Source organism: Scyliorhinus canicula, chromosome 13, assembly GCF_902713615.1.
Source record: "Scyliorhinus canicula chromosome 13, sScyCan1.1, whole genome shotgun sequence".
Lineage (NCBI taxonomy): Eukaryota > Metazoa > Chordata > Chondrichthyes > Carcharhiniformes > Scyliorhinidae > Scyliorhinus > Scyliorhinus canicula.
This window is the reverse complement of record NC_052158.1, coordinates 109,442,304-109,467,425: the sequence shown is the minus strand read 5'-3', so window position 1 is coordinate 109,467,425 and position 25,122 is coordinate 109,442,304. Positions and strand designations below refer to the sequence as shown.

Genomic DNA, 25,122 nt, shown 5'->3' with positions numbered 1-25,122 from the left:
ATGTGCAGACTCCGCACAGACAGTGACCCAAGCCAGAATCGAACCTGGGACCCTGGAGCGGTGAAGCAATTGTGCTATCCACAATGCTACCGTGCTGGCCTTAAGATTCCTCCTCCATCCTAACCCACTCTACCTCTTCTCCTTCCCACCACCGTTGCACCTTGTCCACATTCACCGCCCAATAATAATGAAGCAAGTTTGGCAACGCCAACCCCCCTGCTGCCTCTGTCTCTGTAGCAGGGTCCTCCCGTTCTCGGCACTTTCCCCGCCCATGCAAAGTCTGAAATGACCGTGCCCACTTTCCGAAAAAAAGGCCTTTGGTATAAAGATCGGGAGAGCCGGAAAGATAAACAAAAACCTCGACAGAATATTCATTGTCACCACTTGGACCCTCCCCGCCAACGTTAAGTACAGTGTATCCCACCTCTTAAGATCCTCCCTGGCCTCCTCCATTAGCTTCGTTTAGTTCCACTTATGGAGCCCCATCCATTCCCTCGCCATCTGAATTCCCATGTACCTAAACCTATCCCTCGCTACCATAAATGGCATCCCCTCTAAATTAGCCCCCTGTCTCAGCTCATTCACCGGGAATACCTCGTTTTTCCTGACATTCAGTTTGTACCCAGAGAATCCTCCAACTCTCCCCAGTCGGCCCATAATCCTTCCCATACTCTCCAACAGATCTGAAACATACAGCAAGAGGTCCCTCGGCATTGAGCAACACCCGATGCTCCCTCTGTCCCCTCATAATCCCCCACCAGTCCGCTTACCTCCCTGAGAGCCATCGCCAACGGCTCAATGGCCAACTGCAAACAGCAAAGGCAACAGCAGGCACCCCTGCCTCGTACCTTGTGTAAATCAAAGCTTCGTTAGCTCATATCATTTGTCCTCACCCTCGCTCTTGGTGCCACACACAGCAACTGCATCAATGCCACAAATCTCGGCCCAAACCCAAACCTTCCCGAAACCTCGAACAAGTACCGCCACTCCACCCGATCAAATGCCTTCTCCGTGTCCATGGACACCACCAGCTCCGGTACCAGAGCCCCTGACAGTTTCATCACCACATTCAACGTATATTACTCGCGAGCTGCCTGCCCTTCACGAAGCCTGTTTGATCTTCTGCAACCACCCCCGGGACACAATCCTCCATCCTCCCCACCAACAACTTTCACAATACTTTCACATCCACGTTCAATAGTAATATGGGTCTATACGAACCACATTCCACCGGGTCCTCCCCCTTTTTCTAGATTGGTGTGATTACAGCCTTAATCATCGTCTCCGGCAAATCCTTCTGCAGTGCTTCATTAAATGCCCCCAACAGATGTGGTGCCAGGCCCGTCACAAATCCCTTATAAAATTCCGCCGGGTACCCATCCAGTCCAGGGGCCTTCCCGACTTCATACCCCTGATACTATCCAGCATCTCCCTCAACCCTCGGGGCTCCTTCAAAGCCTGCCTCTTTGCTTCCTCCACCTGCGGAAATTCCAGCTCATCCAGAAACCGTCCCATGTTCCCCTCTCGGTCTCGTAAAGTCCCTGGTAGTACTCCCTAAATGTCTTGTTTATCGTCCCTATCTCCGGCACCACATCGCCAGCCCGTATCTTCAATGTTTCCCTAGACGCAGCCTGCCTCCACATGCAGTTCGCCATCTCCCCATACTCATATTGCACCCCTCTTGCCCTACACAGTTCCCCCTACCGCCCCTTCGTTAGCCTGTCAAACTACTCCTGCAACCTTTTCCTCCCCGCCAATCCCTCCACAGTGTGCACCCTCGAATATTCTATGTCCACCTCCACTACCTCACTCACGAGATGGTCCTGTTCCTCCCTCCTCCCGATCCGCACGAGCCTTAAACAAAATAATCCCCCCCCCCCCCTCCACTGCCTCCAGGTATCATCTGCAAACTTGGAAATGGTGCCTTCAGTTCCTTCTTACAGATATGTATATCATGAAAAGTTGTGGTCCCAACACTGACACCTGAGGCACACCACTAGTCACCGGCTGCCATCCTGAAAAAAAACCCTTTATCCCACTTTCTGCCTTCTGCGAGTCAGCCAATCCTCTATGCATGCCAGAATCCCACCCTTATCAGCATGGGCTCTTAACTAATTTAACAATCTCCTATACGGCACTTTGTCAGAGACCAATGGTTCTTCTTTGTTTAACTTCCTTGTTACCTCCTCAAAGAATTCCAACAAAATTGTCAGATATGACCTCCCTCGACGAAGACGTGCTGACTCAGTCCTATTTTATGATTCACTTCCAAGTACTCAACAATCTCATTTTTAATAATGGACTCTAAAATCTTACCAATGACCAAAGTCAGGCGAACCGGCCTATAATTTTCTGTCTTCTGCCTCCCTTCTTAAACAGGGGTGTTACATGAGCCATTTTACAGTTCTCTGCGACCCTTCCTCTGCCTCCAGTAATTCCTGAAAGATCACCACCAATATCTCCTCAGCTATCTCCTTTAGAACTCTGGGGTGTAGTCTATTTGGTCCAGGTGATTTATCCACCTTCAGACCTTTCTGTTCCCCTGGATAGAACCTTCTCCTCAGTGATGGCCCAGTACATTCACGTCTGCCCCAATTCTCCTGGAGTTCTGGTATCCCACTGGTGCCTTTCACCGTGAAGACTGATGCTAAGTAACTATTCAGTTCCTCTGCCATCTCTTTGTTTCCTATTACCATTTTTGCAGCCTCATTTTCCAGTGGTCCAATGTCTATTCTTGCCTCTCTCTTGTCTTTTATATATTGAAAAAAACTAGCTAGCTTACACTCATGTTTCATCTTCTCCACCGCCCCTCCCCCGCCATTGCTTTTTTTAGTTGCCCTCTGCTCACTTTTAAAGGGTTCCCAATCCTCTGGCTTTCCACTAATCCTCGTTACCTTGTATGATTTTTCTTTTGCTTTTATGCTGTCCTTGACTTCCCTCATCAGCTGTGGATGCCGCATCCTTCCCTTAGCATATTTCCTCCTCCTTGAATTTGTTATGTCTCCCAAATAATTCCACAAAACCCCTGCCATTGCTGTTCCCCTGTCTTCCCTGCTAGGCTCCGCTTCCAATCAACTCTGGCCAGCTCTCCCAACATGTCTTTGTAGTTACCTTTAGTTAATTGTAATACCGCAACGTCTGATTCCAGCTTCTCTCGAACTGCAGGATACATTCTATCATATTGTGGTCACTGCTCCCCAAGGTTTCCTTCACTTTAAGTTCCCTAATCAAATCTGGGTCTTTAAAATGAAATGAATGAAATGAAAATCGCTCACTGTCATAAGTAGGCTTCAAATGAAGTTACTGTGAAAAGCCCCTAGTCGCCACATTCCGGCGCCTATTCGGGGAGGCTGGTACGGGAAATGAACCGTGCTGCTGGCTTGCCTTGGTCTGCTTTAAAAGCCAGCGATTTAGCCCTGAGCTAAAATAGTTACTCTGAAGTTTGAAGTGTTTTCTTCCTTTTAACTCTTTCAGAGTCATTACAAGGGCAAAACTAGCCGAACAATCTGTCCCAATTTAGAAGTGAAAGCGTTCTGTTTTGGAGATATACGAAATGGCTGCAGAACTCCCTTTTCTCATTTGACTCATCTATTAATGAAACTGTGGTGCTTTCATTTAACTATCTGCCGTGGATAAAGAAAGTATAGGTCTGATCTTCAGTATCGAGATGGCCGCACACTGGAAGATGTGCTGGGGACCCCTCAGAAGTCCCAATGCAGGAATTCTGCGGGAATAGCCTGTGAAGTTTTGACATCCAATGGCCAATTCCCATGGATCCAGAACCCTCCGACATGGTCTCCAACTGAGATTTCGAAGGGTTCCAACTCACCAGAATAGTTGTCTCGGAAATATTAAGACAGGAAAAAGCAGTATCTAATACCTGGATAACTATGAAATTGACAGCCCCCCCAACCAATCCCCAGTTGACCCTCTGACACCCCTCCTGACCCTTTGACTCCACCCCTCGACCTGAGCTGACCCGACTTGGCCACCGTATCTCCTTTCCATCTGGTATCCGAGCACCTTGCAACCCAACACCCTGACCAGCTGGCATTCTCTCAGCCTACCACCCCACCCACTTACTTCACTCATATTCATACATTAACTTGTAAAAAGCGAGTTCAATGTCCCTCAGCATTTCACTGTTAGCGAATGAGGACTTCTCAAATTGCACAGCTAGCGTGATAAAAAGGGGACATAACTTGGCTTCCCCCAACGATCCTGCCCTAGGACTTCGAGAACAGTACACTAGAGCCTGGTTGGAAGTCTGGGCTGAAAATGTGGAGCTCTGGCACTGTGTAAAAATAGAAGCAGAGTGTCAATCTGATAGTGATTGCCACTCCTGTGAAGATTCAATTCTGCATTTATTTTCCAGGAATTAATTAATACACAACTTTTGAGGTTAAAATACTCTTTTTTTTAAAAATCCAAATTATTTCATTTAGGATACAGAGTGATCTAGGTCTGAAAAATCATTAAAAGTACCACTGTAGACTAGCCAGAACATGAAAAATACAAAGCACTGCAGTTCCGTAGGGAATTTACGTTAAACTTGTACAGAACTTTGGATAGCCTTTCACTGAGAATACTGTGTGTAGTTCATATTGCAAAAAGGATCGAGTGGCTTCAGAGAAGGTGCAAGAATACTACTAGAACGGAGAGATAATAATTTTCATTAAAGACTGAATAGGATGAAGATCTTTTGTCTGGAAAGAGGAGATAGAGGGCTAACTTCATAGACGCCTTTAAAGTTATGGAGGAGACTGTTAGAGTGGACATAAAAAAGATGCTCTTACTTGTGGGGAGTTCAAAAAAGAGGAGGTATAAATATAAGTAGCTTCAAATAAATCCATGAGAAATTCAGGAGAAATCTCTTTACTCAAGAAGTGTTAGAAAATGAATCGTGCTATCACATGGAATAGTTGTGGTGAATGGCATTCTGCATTTCGGGAAAAGCTAGACAAGTATAAAAGGGAGAAAGGATTAAAAGGATATGCCAGTAGAGTTCGATAAAGCAGAGTGGGAGATGGCATAAACAGAAGTACAGGCTAATTAGGCTGAATGGCCTGTTTATATGTTGTAAATTCTATGTAATCCCCACCCCTTGGAGAAGCTGACACTGCAAACTATACATGGGGATCCGCTAGCAATAAGTCTGGAGATCGTGGTTTTTTTTTTAATGCTTCCTACCCTGTTCCTTCCACGTGCAATCTTAAATAATATGCTTTGTAGCAAAAATCTTTCTTGGGTACTGTAAACAGGTTTGAAGCCCTCTTACTGGGTTGTACAGGATATCTCTAACTACTGCTTCCCATTAGTGACAATGAATCCAAGGCCTACACGATTGGGATGTCTTAAATGTTGGGTGTTAAAAACATGTCTATAATACAAGAGACCTTTGTGACTGTTCCACGTGATGGGGTAATGAGTGCTCTCATAAAAGCTGCCTATTATGTTCAGAACAAGATCGAGAGGAAAGCAATCACTCTGGAATTAGTGAGCTCTACCTGACGCAGCTATTTACATGAGGGAGATTTCCGCCCCTCTTTTCGATAGGCAGGAATGGGGGGGGGGGGTTATAATTCATTGGCCGTTCCAAGCCATCTTGAAGCTCGTGGGATTTCCCCACTCGATTGTCCCCTGCACCTCCACCAGTAATGTAACGGGGGGTTCCCGCCATGCAATGATGGGATGCCTAATTGAATACATTTTAATATTATTAGTGGGTCTCCGCATGTGGGTTCCCCGCCACCTCTGGTGGCATGATGTCACATCAGGTAGGGTTTGCGACAGGGTTTTAGAAACGGGGAACTGGCGAGCAGAACCCAACCGGGGCGCACAGTTAAGCACAGGCCTGAGGGGGGAGTGGGTCATGCGCAGGCAGTACCCTGGCAGTACTGTGCTGTCTGTGGGGAGGTGCCGGGGGTTCAGTGTCTGTTGATGGTGGTGGGGAGGGTCCGTGTTTTCTATTTTTATCATATTTACATAGGGAAGCCTTTTCCTGTCAGGAGCTGCAGTAGCTGCCGGGTGAGCTCATTCAGAGTCCGAATGCCCACATGACATAGTGCGGCCCGCCCTTTCACCTGTTTTTTGGTCTAAGTGTTTAAGAATATGGTGGGAAAAGTCGGCAGTGCAGCCGGTGAGCTACATTCTGCTTTTCCTACCCAAGTTCACACTTTGACAAAAATTGAAAAAATTCCACCCATGGTGTCTTTAAAATAGAAAGACAACTCAAGGCTCTTCAAGGAAGCATAAATCATACAGAAGTCAAGAATTAACTAAAAGAAGGCGGCATTAAGAGGAATGGCTAAACACTTGAGTCAAAGGTTCAGGAGATAATCACATCCTCAGGTGAGGAAATGGTAAAGGTTAGCAGTTAGGCATGAGGATCAGACTATGGGTCAGGCTGGTTGAGGGACCCCAGAGCAGAGCTAAAGGAGCCTCATTCGCACTATTTCAACAGATATGGTGTTCTTTTTTTACCTGTATAGATGAGAAAAGTCTGCAGGATGCATTAGCAAACCATGGGCAATGGTACAAGCAGACATTCAAGTGGGGGATGTGAAAAGGAATGTGGTAGGGGACAGTAAAGTACAAAAACTGTTTCCGCAGCTGCATTCATGTGTTCTGATGCTGGTTTATTGTCAGGAGCCAGGGCTAAGCACATATCCTCACAGCTGGAGATGAATTTGGGACTGGGAGGGGGAAGAATCTGCTTTAAATGTTGACTGTGGCAACTAATGACAAACATAGAACTAGAAATGAGCTCCTGGTGAAAGAGTCTGAGGAGTTAGAGGCAAAATTAAAATACAGAAATCCAAAGGTGATAATCTATGAATGTTACCTAAGCAAAATGCAAACTGATATAGGGACAAACAGATTGGAATGTGTGGTTGAAAGAGGAGTATGTAGGCAGGGGTTTCAATTCTAGGAGATTTAGCACTAGCACGGAAGAGGCAGTTGTTTCATTGGGGCAAGCTCCACTAAATTGGGCTGGGATCAGTGCCTTGTCGAATCAAATAACTAGGGCAATAGTCAGGTTTTAAATTAATTTCTTCATAAAATAACTCCCCAATCCCATCTATCAGTTAAGTGAACCTTCTAATGCATGCTTCTATTTTGCATGCTTATCTTTTTTTGAGAATACAAAAGGATCGTAGGTGAAAAATGAGAAACAAATTTTGAAAATGTGATCAGCAGAATGTGAAAGATAGCAGAAGTAGATCAAGCGTAAAATCTTGTGCCTACCCCAAAAATGAATCAAACCTCAAAATGTAAAGAAAGGACATAGGAGAGCTTGCTGGATCTGATTTTTACTTACGTCGTTAAGATTGAATACACAACTTAACTTGTTTAAAATATTAGTCTAAAATTACATCCACAGGGTACCTAGCATGTTTCTGATTGACACCATGGCCTAGATTTTGCAACTGTAAAGCTAATGGTAATCTATTGACCTGTATATGAAACATATGATTCCAATACCTTCATGCTCCACTCCAGGTAACGAGAGATCTTCTGTGCCTTGCCACAAAACTTTTCCTGTCTCTGCATCACGCAGATTCATCCAGTTACTGAAGAATGAGATTGGTTAAGTAAATAATAATTGAGCATATCAAACATATGGGGCGAGATTTACCGACCAACCCGTCGTGTAATTTTCGGCAGCGGAGACAGCCAGCCAGCAGGATTTACCGACCCCACAGTTGTCAACGGTATTTCCCGGTGACTGCACCCATTATCGGCGGGAAACCCGTGCGCCGGCGTCGGACTTGAATATCCCATCGGCATGAACAGCCGATAAATCCCGCCCATGATTTCACTTTGAAACAAATAATTCGCACTGCCCTTACAACAAACTGCCTGTAGTATAATATAATGCTAGCATTTACAGGTATTTCAAATTGTTATTTTTAACACAATGGTTTTAAGACTAAAGTCTCATTCCCATAAGGACTCATCAAAACATAAACCATTTCAACAGCATAAGTACATTTTTGTATTCACAACATAAGCAATAAGATACAAGTTTTACTTTAATTATTTTTGCATAAAAGAGCTTGGATGCGAATGCATCTCAAATTGGACACTCTCAAAGCTTCCAGTGAAACAAAAGGCCATACATTGAGAACTCCAATACTGTTGTAATTGGTTCATGCTATGATCAGAAAATCACAATTATTTAGCATATTCACTACACTACTCTCGGGTACAGCCACTGCTGTTCTGTAGTAAAACATAACAGCCCAATTGATTACAGCAAGATCCTGTAAGTGGTCATGCGATGACAGAGTGGAAGTTTTATTTTTGGGATTGTTTGGCTGAGGGAGGTAAAGTTGTATTTTAAATAAACAACATACTACTTCAATGTTCTGCTTATTTAAAGTGCACCAACAGTCATATTTCTTTGGAAAAGTTTTACTTTTCAACCCATGGCTCATTAAAAATTAAAACATTAAAAACAATTAGTTCAACAAAACAAATAAATATTAAGTGCAGTCTCAAAACATAAACAAAAAAGTCTGTGCGCATTCAAGACCCTGGTCTTCCTGTTGCTTGCTATTTTGTTTATAAATTTAGAGTATGCAATTCATTTTTCCAATCAAGGGGCAATTTAGCGTGGCCAATCCACCTATCCGGCACATCTTTTTGGGTTAACATAGAACAGTACAGCACAGAACAGGCCCTTCGGCCCTCAATGTTGTGCCGAGCCATGATCACCCTACTCAAACCCACGTATCCACCACAAACCACGCAAACACGGGGAGAACGTGCATACTCCACACAGAGTGACCCCGAGTCGGGATCGTACCTGGGACCTCGGCACCGTGAGGCAACCGTGTTAACCACTTGCGCCACCCTGCTGCCCTTTGCTTGCCATTTCAACACAAGAACCTGTTCCCATGCCCACATGCCCGATCTTGGCCCACTGCAATGTTCCAGTGAAGCTCAACGCAATCTGGAGGAACATCATCTCATCTCATCTTCCGATTAGGCCTTCTGGTCTCAATGTCGAATTCAACAACTTCAGATGATTAGCTCTACCCCACCGCAACCCCTTTGTTTTCATTCCATTTAATTTTAATTGTCTTTTACCTTTTCTTTCTTGTCTTTCTTTATATATATATATTTCCACACCCTCTCCTTATTTTTTCTCCCCATTGCTTCTCCCTACATCTGTCATTGCTTACCCTCTGATTTTCTCTTCTGTTTGGCCTTTCACATCTTTTATTCTCTCTGGGGACTGCCATTTAGTTTCCCTTGGTTTCTGTGACTATTACTCATCTTTCATTCCCCCACCCCACAGTATAAATATCTCCTATTTTCTATGTATTTTACCTTTACAAACGTTCATCTGGACTTGAAATGTTAGCTCTTTTCTCTCCCTACGGATGCTGCCAGACATGCTGAGATTTTCCAGCATTTTCTCTTTTGAATAAACAAAATTTCATTTCCATATGTCCTTGGAAGGGGAAACCATGAAAACACGGTCTCTGTTATGACATCACTTTCAAAACCAACTTAAAAAGGTCCCAGGTTGGGGGAGCGAGAGGCTTCTTTTGGTAAATTGAGGAAATGGGTGCTAACTGGGCTGTGCTGCACAGGGCACTTGTGGGTAGCAACCATGCCAGGTAGAAGGGAAATCACAAATACCACCACCGTACTAGGATAAAGGAAGTAATTTCGTACAGGGGCCAGATGAAGAGATCCCAATTAATTTTCAGAAAGTAGGCTGATAGGTTAAGCAAACCAAATATCTGGTGCAATGGACAGGCTGCATACAAGTTTATGGGTTGTGGCTGGGGTGTAGAAGTGCATCTCCAGACTGGTCAGTGATTGACACTAAGCCTGACACCCATCCTCTCCAGATTGGAGAGGCTATCCAGACTATCCAATTCCAGACAGCATCCTATGGAGCCAGGCTGGAGCTTCTACTGCAGTCATTGCAGCTTCTATGGAATAACAAACAGTATGCAATGAAAGCGGAGGTAACTTCCATGATGGTTCTCTGATCCCCAAGTTGCTTGAACGAAGGTCCTGAGATAGTGCTGTGACAATCATGGAGCATGAACTTACTGACCTCTGTCTGAATACCAGTATTACTTCTTCCTGCACTATCATTTTATCATTGTCCTTGATTTAGCAGTCAGCCAAATGTCCAGACTGTTCAAGCCCATGCTGAGATGGTACAGTCTGAGGCAGGGCCATCATGACTCACAACATTTTGAAAGAATCCTAAGAAGACTTCTGAACTTCCCGGTTCCGAATCTCAGCAGCTTTCCACCTCACCTGCAGATGCCACTGTGGTTGCACTCCGTAGAAGTACCAGAATTGGCAAGGGCACTTATAGGATAGCCATTAAGGGTAATCGCCAAGGGAAAAAGTTCAATACTTGCTGGTTATGCCACTCTTCCAATGTTTATTTTGGCATGCAGTTAAAAGATTGGATATGGTAAATGGATGTTAGTGGCCTTTATGGGGAAGCTGTTTAAAAGACTGAGTGCATTGAACTTCCTGATGGATCCTCATTTATGAACGGCAAAGTATATGGCATTGTTCTCCAAACACTGACAGCAGAGTGCATCTCTCAAAAGAGCGTTTGAATTAAACGTTGGTGAGCGTCCCTCCTAGGTATGGTCAAGCCATCTAAATCTCTACTGAGCACCTAAATTGTTTGCTCAATGATATTCCTGGTGGCAGAGTGTCTCTCATTGTATGAGTGTTCAGTTGGTGGCCAAAGGATTCTTAGGGGGATCATGAGCTATGGACTCAGACGGTTCTCGGTCACCCAGTAGACAGCCAGGCACACTACACTGGAACTCCAAAACCTGTATTATGGATGGCTATCACAGGATAAATGCATCATAGCAGTCCCCTGGCTGACAGACATTCACCTGTACAAAAGGGCTACAAATAGTTATACACAACAGAATTATTTTCTGAATACCTCAGAGTTTAAATGAGGGGCTCAGATGGCTATGTGTCGAGACAATGGTTCCCTGAACCATGGGGAATCCTGCAATCCTGTTGAATTCTCTGTCTCTGGGCTTCCCTGGAATCAGGAAATTTTAAAAAATGCATTCATGAGATGAGGGTTCTGCTGGCTGGGTCAGCATTTATTGGCCATCCCTAATTGAGCTTGAGAATGTGGTGGTGAGCTGCCTTCTTGAACCACTGCAGTCCATGTGGTTTAAGTACACCTACAGTGCTGCTAGAGAGGGAGTTCCAAGATTTTGATACAGCAATAGTGAAGGAACGTCGATCTATTTCCCTGCCTGAATGATGAGTAGCTTGACCTTCCAGGTGGTGGTGTTCCCATATATGTGCTGCTCTTGTCCTTCTAGATGGTCATAGGTTTGGAAGGTGCAGTCCAAGCTCAGGGGAAGCAGCAGTGTAGTGGTATTATCACTGGACTAGTAATCCATATAACATATTCTGGGGACCTGGGCCTTTTTTGTTGTAAAAGACCATCTGGTTCACTGGCGCCATTTAGGGAAGGGTATCATCCTTACATGGTCTGGCCTACATGGAACAACAAACCCACAGCAATGTAGTTGACTCTCAAATGCCCTCAGAAATGGGCATTAAATGTTGGCCCAGCCAGTGACACCCACATCCTATGAAAGTACAAAAAAGTCTGTAGTGCATTTTGAATGCAGTATATACTGCTGTCACTGTTCGTTCGTGGTGGGAGTGAATGTTTGCGGAAGGATGCTAATCAAGTGCGTTGCTTTGTCCTGGATGGAGTCAAGTTTCTGGATTGTTGTTGGAGTTGCACTGATACAGGCAAGGGTAGAGTAGTCTAACACAACCCTGACCTGTACCTTGTAGATTGTGGACAGGCTTTGGGGAATTACTCACTGCAGGATTCCAAGCCTCCGACCTGCTCTTCCATAGAATTGCTACAGTTTAGAAGGAGACCATTCGACCCATCGCGTCTGCTCACATCCTCTGAAAGAGCACTCTACCACTCTCCCGCCGTATCCCTGTAACCCTGCACATGGATCACGACCAATCCACCCACACTGCTTATCGTTGGACTGTAGGAGGATACCCAAGCAGACATGGGGAGGACGGACAAACGACACACAGTCAGCCAAGACCGGAATTGAACCTAGGTTCCTAGTGCTGTGAGGCATCAGTGCTAACCACTGTGCCACCACCATATTTGTACGGCTAGTCCAGTTAAGTTTCTGGTCAATGGTAACCCCCAGAACATTGAGAGTGGGAGGTTCAGTCGTGGTGATTCCATTGAATGAAAAGGTGCGATGGTCATATTCTCTCTTGTGTGGCACGAATCCTTCCCCCACAATCTTTGTTAAGTGTCCCGATAACTCCCGCCCAGTATCTCTCCAACTTCTCACAGTGCCAGAACATATGCACATGGTTTGCTGGTCCCCGCTCACACTTCTCGCACTAGTCTGTCGCCCCCTGGAAGAACCCACTCATCCTCGCCCAAGTCATATGCACCCTATATACCATCTTAAACTGTATCAAGCTCATCCTCGCACATGAGGTCGAGTTTACCTTGCGCAATGCCTCACTCCACACTCCCCAATCTATCTCCCAACTCTTCCCACTTCTCCTTGTCCTCACCACCTGCTTACCCCCTTGCTCTCCCAGCCACCCACATATGTCCCCAATCCTACCCTCCCCTTCCATGTCTGGAAGCACCAACTGTTCCAATAGGGCATACTTCAACAGCCTGGGAAACTATTTCCACACCTTCCGTGCAAAGTCCCTTACTTGTGGATACCTACATTTTCTTCCCCTCCGGAGCGCTACCCTCTCCCTCAGCTCCTGTATGCTTGCAAACCTCTCTTCCAGATACAAATCCCTCACCCTCCAGCCCCACCTATTTTCGCTTCCTCCACATACAGCAGCCCCCCCCCCCCCCACCCGTGTTTCTCACATAGCGGCGTTAACACCGACATCCCTGCTATCCTAAAATGCCTTCTCAGCTAGTTCCACACTTTAATCATGGACTGTACAACCGGGCTCTCCGTATATCTCCTTGGTGCCAATGGTAACGCCGCCGTCACCATGGCCTTCAGGCTGTACCCGCTACAGGACTCTTCCTCCATCCTAACGCATTCTATCCCCTCTCCTTCCCACTACCGCCTCACCTTTTCCACATTTGCCACCCAATAACAATGCAGCAAGTTCGGTACCTCCAAACCCCCCATCTGCCTCGGCAGTAGGGCCCTCTTTACCCTTGACACCTTCCCCGCCCATACAAACTCCGAAATATCTATTTCCAACTTCGAAAAAAAGCTTTTGGAACAAAAATGTCTGGAACATGAATAAGAATCTTGTAAGAACATTCATTTTCACCACTTGGAGCCTCCCTACCAGTGTCAGATGGAGAGTAACCCACCTCTTAAAGTCCTCCCTTATCTCCTCCACCAACATTGTTACATAAGTGGAACCAAACATCGCCCACTCTCCCGTCACCTGGATCCCTAAACCTATCCCTGTCTATCCTGAAGGGTAGCGCCCCTAAGCTGGCTCCCCGACCCAACCTGTTCACTGGGAACACCTCATTTTTCGCCACGTTCAACTTATAGCCTGAGAAGGCCCCAAACCTCCCTAATAGGCCCATAATCCTCCCCATGCTCTCCAGCGGGTCTGACACATATAGTTGCAGGCTGTCCGCATGTGGCGACACCCAGTGCTCCATGCTCCCCCTCCTAATCCCCTGCCACTCTACTGACCGCCCCCCCACCCCGGGCCATCGTCAAGGGCTCTATCGTTAGCGCGAACAGTGCAACCCGAAAGTTTGTAAAATCATCTCATTGGTCTGGAAAGTTTGTAAAATCATCTCATTGGTCCGTATGCTCGCCATTGGGGCCATGTACAACAGACGCACCCCTTGCCACAAACTTAGGCCCACAAACCCCCAGGACCTCAAACAGGTCCCAACACTCCACCTGATCTAATGCCTTCTCCACGTCCATAGACACCACCACCTCCATCCTCTTGACTGGGTCAGAAACATATTTAACAATCGCCTTATAATACTCGAGAGTTGCTTGCCCATTAGGTCCTCTGCAACCACCCCCGGATACATCCTTCCTTTCTCCCCGGCAATAGTTTGGCCAGCACTTTTACATCCGTTGTTAACAGTGATTATGGGCCTGTATTCTAAGGGGTCCTTCACCTTCTCTGGTGTAAGCGTAACCATTGCCTATGTCATTGTCTCTAGTAACTCCCCATTCTCCACCACCTTGCTAAACGGCCCCAGTATATGTGGTGCCAATTCCACTGCAAATTCCATATAAAATTCCGTCAGGTAACCATCTGGCCCCGGGGCCTTCCCCAACTTCATCCCCCTTATACTCTCCATTACCTCCCTCAGTCCTAAAGGCTCCTCACGCACCTGCCTCTTCTCTTCATCCAGCCAGGGAAACTCCAGCCTGTCTAGGAACTGCCCGATATCCACCCCCCTGACCGGGCCCACCATGTCCAGTTCCTTGTAATAGTCTCTAAATGCCTCATTTATCTTCATTGGTTCCGATACCAGCTCCCCCATTGATGTCCTTCAAAATTTCCCTGGATGTGGCCTGCAATCCGTTGCAGTTAAAGTCTCCTCCCACAATCAATTGATATGTGGCCAAGTCCGGAATCATTCCCAACAACTCCTCACAAAGCCCACATCATCCCAATTCAGTGTGTATACATTCACCAACACCACCGGCGTCCCCTCCAACATCCTGGTCACCATCACTTATCTCCCATCCGGGTCCCTCACTTCCTTTGCATTTACAAACCTCATCTTTTTACTCAACAAAACGGCCACTCCCTCGACTTTGAGTCAAACCCCAAGTGGAATACCTGACCCACCCATCCCTTTCTCAGCCTGACCTGGACCCTCACACAGAGGTGCATCTCCTGCAGAAAGACCGCCTTCAAACTCCTAAGGTGCGTTAAGACCAGAGATCTCTTTACCGGCCCATTGAGTGCTTGAACATTCCACGTTATGAGCCTTTCCGGAGGCCTACGCCTCCATTCCCCTCTATTGGCTCTATCCCCTCTAATTTCGCCCTGTACTGGGCCCATCCAATATGGCCCCTTCCCTACCCCTGACCACGCTTCTTCTCCAACCCTGCCAGTTTGCACTCTTCCCCCACCCCCATTCTCCCCTCGGTCATCTCCCCCACCTCACTTCCGTTCACCAGCATTACCTGCCAGCATGGCAGCTCCTTCCCGAAGGCTCCTCCTGCTAGCACCCCACCCTCTCCTCTTTGATCTGTGTGAGAGGCTCCCCAAGGACTTCACCCTCCTCCACCCAAACATGAACACATCCTAACCACAGACTGCTGTCCCTTTATAAGCTGATGATCCCTACAACAAATAGTCGACCCAACAAAAACCATCCACCTAGGAAGAGAAGATACCCGCCACACCCTCCAACCCTCACACTACCCGTATCCACCAAACTCCATTGTGCCAGCTCCTCCATCTCCCATTAAAGTTCAGTTCTCCCCCAGTTTGTGCTCTTTAATGAAGTCATTGACTGCCTCTGAGCTTTCAAAGTAATACTCCCAGCCTTTGGAAGTCACCCACAGTTTTGCCGGGTAGAGCACCTCGAACCTGATCTGTCGTCAATACAGCAACGCCTTGACCCTGTTAAATCCAGCACGCGTTTTGCCAGTTCTGCTGCAATGTCCTGGTATATTTGGAACTTGTTCCCCTCTCATTCACAGTTCAGTTTCTCCCTGGCCCACTGCCGGATTTTTTACTTTTCCACAAACTTGTGGAGTTTTACAATCTTTGCCCGCGGCAGCTCTCCTGCTCTTGGCTTCGGTGTTAAGTGGCCTATGCGCTCTATCCACCTCCGGGGACTTGCCCGGCACCCTCTCCTCCACCAGCCCTGCCAGCATCGAGACATGCCTCGTGGCACTCGTGCCTTCCATACCTTCAGGCAGTCCAACTATTTGCAGGTTCTGCCTTCTAGACCTGTTCTCTTGCTTTTCCACCTTTGCTCTTTACGTCTTGCAAAGGTCTCCCAGGAGCTCCAGCTCCACCGCCACCACCCAATCACTGTGGTCCGACATCACCCTCACCCAGATCTGCGAGCCGTGTGCCCCCATACACTTCTCGACCCTTTGTATCGAGCCCTTCAGGGGTGCCACAGTCCTTTCGATGGTCTTCGATCGGTCCTCCTGCATCGCTTCCCTGATAAAAGTCATCAAGTGCTCCAACTGTGGCTTTCGAATTCCACCGGCCCTTCCCCCTCCGTCATCTTTCCAATATCTGCTGCGCCACAGGTCTCTTCCAGCTCCTTGGCCAGGTCTTTCACCTTCTTCTGCCGGGCCTGATAACCAGCAGACATGCCACACCCGGAGGGGAACTTCTCATCCAACCGTCTACTGCACTTTCCCATCGGAATTTCTCCCGTTTTTCTCCCGATTTCTTGATATCACATGGAGTGTATCGAATTGGCTGGCGACTGGCATCTGTGATGTTGGGGACCTCAGGAGAAGGACAAGGTGAATCATCCACTTTGCACTTTGGCTGAAGATGCGCTTTGTGAAGGCTTCCCCCATCATTAAGGATGGGGATATTTGTGGAGCCTCCTTCTCCAGGGCATTGTTTAAGTGTCCACCATAATTCACAGCTGGATGCAGCAGGTTTGCAGAGCTTAGATCTTATCCATTGGTTGTGGAATCACTTAGCTCGGTCTTTCACTTGCTGCTTATGATGTTTGGCATGCAAGTAATCCTGTGTTGTAGCTTCATCAGGTTGATACCTCATTTTTGTTTCTGACTGGTACTGCACAATTTATTGAACCAGGGTTGATCCTCTGGCTTGTTGTTAAGGTTAGGGCCGGGCCATGAGATTATAAACTGAGAGTACAATTCTGCGGTTGCTGATTGTCCACAGTGATTTGCCCAGTCTTGAGTTGCTAAATCTCTTCGAAATAAATCCCATTTTACATAGTGGGAGTGCAACACAACACGATAAAGGGCGTTAACGTGAAGATGGGACTTTGTCTCCGCAAGGACTGTGCCGACACTATCACGGACAGTTTCATCTGCAGCCATTGGAGCAGATGTTCTTTTCTCTTGTTGGTTCTCTCACCATATGCCACAGCCCAGTAAAGCAGCTATCTCCTTCAGGACTCGACCAGGTTGGTTAATAGTAGTGCTACCGAGCCACTCTTGCTGATGGGCATTGAAGTCCCAGAGTTCTGCACCCTTGCAATCCTCAGTTCAACATTCATCAGCTGTGGGGGTGGAGTAATCAGCAACAGGTTTCCTTGCCCACGTTTAGCCTGACTTCATGTAGTCCGGAGTCCAGTTAAGGGCAGCAGGTTTCCTTCCCACCTCAAGATTAGTACTCCCTCTTTTCAGGTGTATTCTGAGATGATTTCCAGGAAAAAAAAAACATCGATAACAAACCATGGTTTCATGGCCATCATTAGATTTTTAATTCCATATTTTTTTAATTGAATCCAAATTCCCAATCTGCAGATGTGGGATGTAAACCCAGGTTTTTGGATTACTAGTCCAATAACTATACCATTATGCCACTAGCCCTCAGAGCTGCAGTTACCTCCCTAGGCAGAAGTGCGCAAAGGATGAAATATGTGGCATCTGAGAAGGTTCCGGTAGCATAAAAAATAAGTGTTATTGTAACCATAACTGCCACAGGCAATGCAATGTGTCTATGCTGCGAGCTCTTACGACGTCATTCCACATGGCCACAGATCTCTGTGATGATCTCCTCTGTAAAGCTCAGCCTCCTCATACACTAGTCTTAGATCACACAAAAGTATATATAGTTTAAAATTTTTTATTTTTTTTATTTAAAAAAAAAAGAGTATTCAATTCTTTTATATTCCAATTAAGAGGCACTTTAGCGTGGCCAATCCACCTAGCCTGCACATCTTTGGGTTGTGTGTGTGTGTGTGTGTGTGTGTGGGGGGGGGGGGGGGGGGGGAGTGAGACCCACAAACACGGGAAGAATGTGCAAAATCCACACGGACAATGACCTGAGGCCAGGATCAAACCAGGGTCCTCAATGCCATGAGGTAACAGTACTAACTACTGTCCTACCATGCCGCCCACAAATGTACACATAGTGCTCTCTGAAGGTCTGGGTGGACAAGCTTTTCTGATGACAGCTCTTCTGTCCATTTCCCCAGCAGTAGTTGGTGATACTCTTCTTGGTCTCATCACCTCTCATCCTCCTGTGGACCAAGGAGATCCTTAACAAGATGCCCATAACCAATCACTCCCTTTCACCCGGTGAATCCTGTAAGGTGCCCAGAAGGGTACTTATAGTCTAGCACAGTACTCTCCTCTTTTCTGGTATATTCTGAGAGGATTTCCAGAATATTGGTGAACGCAAAGTATCCAGAATGTCTGCCAATGTATCTCAAGAGTTGCCTTTAAATGTAATCAGTTGATCTCCAGCAACAAGTGAGCACAGAAAACTGAGCATTGCTTTAGGCAGTGCTCTAAATCCTCGACAATTTTGTCATTGCTGTTTACCTGGTCGCTGCTATGAGAGAGGTTGCTAATTGAAGCACGACCCACCAAAATGGCATGTGACTTCTTTAATGAGCACCAGCAGACAATCTAATTGTCCATCAGCCTCTTAACCATCCTCTGGGCAAACATTAATAGCACATGTTTCAAATCCTCTGCCAAGATAGCATCTTAAGCTAAATGCATGCTAAATCAGTGTTGCGACTTGAGACTCAATCTTGGGAACCTCTTGGCTCCTTTGCACATAAGGTATCCAATGAAAATAACCACCCCTTGTCCACATTGGTAACAGCATGAGACCAAGAGAGGGAAAAACATTTTCAAGTGAAAATGGCTCAAGCATCTGTGGATTTATTTTACCGTGTGTAACAGACTTGTTTCTATTAATAGAACTTTAAAAAAATCTAATTAGCACTGCCTAGGATTCTAGTGAAAAGGTAATGAGGAAATTGAACAGAAGATTAAAAACAGGACTTGCCTGAAATAGAGGATATTCAATTTTAATTTATTAAGAGCTACATTTATATTCAGGCTTGAAGAGGAGACAGTAACTCACAGAACTGAAAACAGAACTACTTCATATAGGAATCATATTTTAGAGTAAAATGGAACAAAGCTGAAAATGGTAAAAATCTGACATAAAACTGAACACCCCAGATGTACACAGCAGGATACCCAGTATCGGCAAAGTATACGCAGATTATGAAGTTTCAGATGTGTACTTTTCATAAGAACTGAAAGAACAGAGCGGCATGTGGCGTGGTGGAGAGCACTGGGACTGCGGCGCTGAGGACGTGGGTTCGAATCCCGGCCCTGGGTCACTGTCCGTGTGGAGTTTGCACATTCCCCCCATGTCTGCGTGGGTTTCACCCGCACAACCCAAAGATATGCAGATTAGGTAGATTGGCCATGCTAAATTGCCCCTTAATTGGAAAAAAAATAATTGGGTACTCAAAAAAAGAATTGAAAGAACATTGAACATCTTTCAGGCTTTAGTTTAGAAGAAAAATACACACCTAAAACTACATAATCTGCTTTCTCCCCATAATCTTGCCTTTGTAACCCTGCTTCACCTAAAGACTACAGTCTAAATTCCTCATGTGGACCGACACAGGAGATTAGTTAGCAGCTTTAACTCAATAAAATGCCCCAAAATGTTTCACATTGACAAAAATAGGGATGAATGAGGTTAAAAGAGATGGGGAGGAGCAAGGCCACAGAACTTGTAAAGGAGACAAGTATTTAAAGGCTACTTAAAATAGCCCCCTTTTTACTGTTTTTGTAAAAACGTAGACTAAAATGGAATAAGCACGCATGAAAATGTTAAGTGTTTCAAAGTTTTAGTATTAAATATATTCTAGGATATATTCACATCAACTCTCGTTACTGACAATCTCCAATTTTAAACTGCAGCTGTACACAACAAAAGAAATGAAGTCCAAGCACTTCTCTGATTCCACAAAACATTAGTTTGTGACATTCTCTGATACTCACCGTCTTCAGCAGCTGCTGGCAGTTCAATGCACCATCTGGACATGTAATACCGGCAGACCCTATCAGGAAGTTTCCATTATTACAATGAGTTACCTTTGTTTGAGCCTATGTATGCCTTCTATAAACTAACAACCTAATTTAAACATACACTCAAACTCTTAATTAACTATTTCCTACCATTCTGTAATTTATTCATTCTGGTCAGGTAATATTGAAGTCAAACTCTTAATTAACTATTTCCTACCTTTCTGTAATTTATTCATTCTGATCAGGTAATGTTGAAGTCAAACTCTTAATTAACTATTTCCTACTTTTCTGTAATTTATTCATTCTGGTCAGGTAATGTTGAAGTCAGTGACTATTTCTTTACAAGTTTGTTAAGCTGCTGGGATATTTGAATAAACCTAGCTACAGAGAACGAAGAAGGCTTTAGTTTTTAAAAAAAATGCCAGTAAATTAAATACTTGCAGAGGATTAGGTTTCAAATGGAACATTAAATACAAGGACACGCTGCTCATAACAATGGTATATTGCCCTCAAGATGATCTCCAGTGTTCATAATGCGGTTCAACAGGTTCATAATCAGCTCAGGAATCCTTCCACAATTCCCCCCACTATTTCCCAAAGGGTAACCAGTTTTGGGGTGAAGATACACAAAAAAAAGTGATCTCCGTCCTTTACCTTTTTTCATGCTTCTCTGAGCTGACCCGACCTCAACAACCCACTTCCTACTCTCTTTTTTAAAAAAAATATTTAGAGTGCACAATTCATTTCTTCCAATTAAGGGGAAATTTATCTTGGCCAATCCACCTAATCTGCACATCTTTGAGTTGTGGGGGCAAAACACACGCAAACACGGGCAGAATATGCAAACTACACACGGACAGTGACCCAGAACCGGGATCGAACCTGGGACCTCGGCGCTGTGAGACAGCAGTGCTAAACACTGCCCCACCGTGCTGCCCCACTTCCTACTCTCTTAACCCTGTCACACGAAACTGCTGATCCTTGTGGAGACCAAAGTAGCTGCTGATCCTTGTGAAGACCAAGTCCCATCTCCACATTATGGATACCCTCCATCATGTTGTATGGCACTGACACTGTGCGAAATGGGGTAGACTTCGAACAGATTTAGCAACTCAAGGAATCCACGAGGAGTTGTGGCTCATTCAAGCAGCAGAATTGTACTCAACCCCAATCTGCTACCTCATGGCTGGGCATATCCCCCACTCTACCATTACCAAAGAGCCAGGGATCAATATTGATTCAATGAAGAGTGCAGGAGGGAATGCCAGGAGCAACACCAGCCATACCTAAAATGAAAATGAGGTGTCAACCTGGTGAAGCTACAATACAGAACTATTTGCATGACAAACAGCATAATCAGCAAGTAATAGACCGAGCCATTCAGACCAAATGGATAAAATCTAAGCTCTGCAGTCCTACCACAGTGAGTTGTGAATTGTGAACATAGAACATACAGTGCAGAAGGAGGTCATTTGGACCATCGAGTCTGCACCAACCCACTTAAGCCCTCACTTCCACCCTATCCCCGTAACCCAATAACCCCTTCTAACTTGTTTGGTCACTAAGGGCAATTTATCATGGCCAATCCACCTAACTTGCACATCTTTGAACTGTGGGAGAAAACCGGAGCACCCGGAGGAAACCCACGTAGACACAGGGAGAACGTGCAGACTCCGGACAGACAGTGACCCAGCTGAGAATCGAACCTGGGACCTTGGCGCTGTGAAGCCACACCACTTGTGCTACCGTGCTGTCCACGGTAGCAATTAAACAACTCATTGGAGTAGGAGGCTCCACAAATATCCCCATTCTCAATAATGGGGAGCCCAGCACATCAGTGCAAAAGATAAGGCTGAAGCAAATTACAATAATCTTCACCCAGAAGTGCCGAGCGGATGATTAATCTCGGCCTCCTCCAGACATCCCCAGCATTACAGATGCCAGTCTTCAGTCAATTTGATTCACTCCGCATGATATCAAAAAATAGCTGAAGACACTGGATACGGCAGAGGCTATAGGTCCTGCCTATATTCCAGCAATAGTACATACAGTGCAGAAAGAGGCAATTTGGCCCATCGAGTCTGCCCCGACCCACTTAAGCCCTCACTGTGCACCCTATCCCCGTCACCCAATAACCCCTCCTAACCTTTTTTGGTCACTAAGGGCAATTTATCATGGCCAATCCACCTAACCTGCACGTCTTTGGACTGTGGGAGGAAACCAGAGCACCCAGAGGAAACCCACGCAGATACGGGGAGAACATGCAGACTCCACACCGACAGTGACCCAGAATTGAACCTGGGATCCTGGTGCTGTGAAACCACAGTACAATCCATTTGTGCTACCGTGCTGCCCTGAAGCTGCTCCTGAAACCGCCGTACCCCTAGCCAAGCTGTTCCAATACAGCTCCAACACTGGCACCTACCTTCCAATGTGGAAAACTGGCCAGGTATATCCTGTATACAAAATGCAGAACCAATCCAACCTGGCCAATTACCAGCCCATCAGTCTACTCACAATCTTCAGTAAAGTGATGGAAGGGGTCACAAGCTATCAAGCAGCACTTGCTACACAATAACATGTTCAGTGACGCTCAGGTTGCCATTCAGCTCCTGGCTTCATTACAGCCGTGGTTCAAACATGCTCAAAAGAGCAGAATTCATTAGGTGAGATGAGAGTTTAAAAAAAAAATTAATTTTGAGTACTCAATTATTTTTTTCTAATTAAGGGGCAATTTAGCGTGGCCAATCCACCTAACCTGTGTATCTTTGGATTGTGGGGGTAACACAGGGATAATGTGCAAACTCCACACAGACAGTGACCCGGGGCCGGAATCGAACCCAGGTTCTCGGCGCTGTAGACAGCAGTGCTAACTACTGCATCATCACGTCATCTGAGATGAGAGTGACTGCCCGTGACATCAAGGCTGCATTGGACCGAGTATGGCATCAAGAAGCACTAGCAAAACTGAAATCAATGGGAATCAGGGAGAAACTCCGCTGGTTGGAGTCATATCTGGCACAAAGAAAGATGGTTGTGGTGGTTGGAGTCAATCATCTCAGCTCCAGGATAGCACTGCAAGAGTTCCTTACGGTAGTGCCCAAGGCCCAACCATCTTCAGCTGCTTTATCAATAACTTTGCTTCCATCATAAGGTTAAGGTGGGGATGCTTGCGAATGACTGCACAATGTTTAGCGACTCCTCAAATAATGAAGCAGTCCATGTCCAAATCACAAGGACCTGGACAATATCTAGGCTTGGGCTGACAAGTGGCATGAAACATTCACACCACGAAAATGCCAGGCAATGATTAACTCCACCAAGAGAGAATCAAACCGTTGCCCCTTGACATTCCATGACATTACCATCCCTGAATCTCACACTATCAACATCCTGTGGGTTATCTTTGACCACAAACTGAACTGGGGCATCCATATATACTGTGGCTAAAAATGCAGGTCAGAGGTTAGGAATCTTGCGGCAAGTAACTCGTCACCCAACTCCCCAAAGGCTGTCCATCATCTACAAGACACAAGTCAGAAGTGTGATGGAATACTCTCTACTTGCCTGGATGAGTGCAGATCCAATACCACTCAAGAAGCCCAACATCCTCAAGGACAGATCAGCTCTCTTAATTGGCCCCCCTCCACAAACATTCATTCCCTCTACCTTCAACAAACAGTGGTGTAAGTGTATACCATATACAAGATGCACTGCAGAAACTCACCAAGACTCCTTAGTACACAGCACCATCCAAACCAAAGGCAGCTACTATCTAGAACAGGGGTGGGCAAACTACGGCCCGCGGGCCGCATGCGGCCCGCCAAAGGTATTTCTGCGGCCCACCAAGTCATTATAAAAAAAATTTAAAAATTTTTTTTTTTTTTTTATTTTTTTTGAAGGTTAGTGGGGGGGCTGTTGGGTTACTTACTGGTATAGGGTGGATACGTTGACTTGAGTAGGGTGATCATTGCTCGGCACAACGTCGAGGGCCGAAGGGCCTGTTCTGTGCTGTACTGTTCTATATTCTATATGAGGCGCCCAGAATCATAACCTGGTGAAGTAATTATTTTACTTAATATACTATGCGGCCCTTTGTGAATTGTGAATTTCTGAATGTGGCCCTTGCACGGAAAAGTTTGCCAACCCCTGATCTAGAAGGTCAAGAGCAGAAGACACATCAGAACACCACCACCTGGAAGTTTCCCTCCATGTTTCTCAGCATCCTGACTTGGAAATATATCACCAGCCTTCCAATGTCACTGGGTCAAAATCAGGGAACTCCGTCCTTAATATCACTGTGGGTGTACCTCTACCACAGGGACTGCAGCGTTTCAAGAGGGAAACTAACCATCACCTTCTCAGGGGCTATTAGGGATGGGCAATAAATGCTGATCTCGCCAGTGATACTCACATCCCATAAATGAGCAAAGAAAACCTTTGATTCCCTTGTCTAAGAAGAATCGATCTACATCTACCGTGAAAATATCCAATGTAGCCACTGTAGCCACCTAAAATGGACACTAAACTAAACAAAATGGAGAATCGCTAAGACTGCAGGGAAAAGCAGTTTAGCCAAGGCAGCAGCCTGCAAACACTCATTAGCATTTTGCAAGCAGCAAAACTAGTTTCTGGCCAGGTGGAAGATCTCAAACCAAAGGTGATAATGACAAAACGCTTTACATACTAATGAGGCAGTCCAGATCTAGGCACACACAATGGCAACATTTGGGTTTGAATAAGATACTTTAAGTGGATGTCCAGACAGAGCGGCACCAGAAGTATCCACTATAGAAACCGCCCCCGCCATCGAGAGAGACCCTCACATTGGAGGAATTCAAAAGATATCGATTGGGAGTGATCCAATCGATACCTGAAGGTAAAGCCCGCCCAGAAAAAGGCAAGGACATTGGGGACCCCTATAAAAGATAGACCCCCACCCATGGTCCTGTCTGTTGTTTCGTGCTCCGGCTTTGACCAAGAACTCCAACCTGTATCCTGACTCCAGCCGTTGAGCACCAGCCGCCGAACCGTAAGTGCCAATACGACGCTCGCTACGCGAACCAGGCCCACTAAACCCCCAGTGACCAGCACGCTCTCTGAA

The 25,122-nt window shown here is 45.9% G+C and overlaps 1 protein-coding gene across 2 annotated transcripts in view; it reads right to left on the bottom strand.

Annotated features, from left to right (window-relative positions):
* pde6d (phosphodiesterase 6D, cGMP-specific, rod, delta) overlaps positions 1-25,122 on the bottom strand; it is a 70,836-nt gene that overhangs the window by 31,836 nt on the left and 13,878 nt on the right. For both annotated transcript variants that reach the window (XM_038815833.1, XM_038815834.1), the window contains exon 2: positions 7,486-7,574. In XM_038815833.1, coding sequence (XP_038671761.1) covers positions 7,486-7,574 — 89 coding nt within the window. The remainder of the gene's footprint in view (positions 1-7,485; positions 7,575-25,122) is intronic.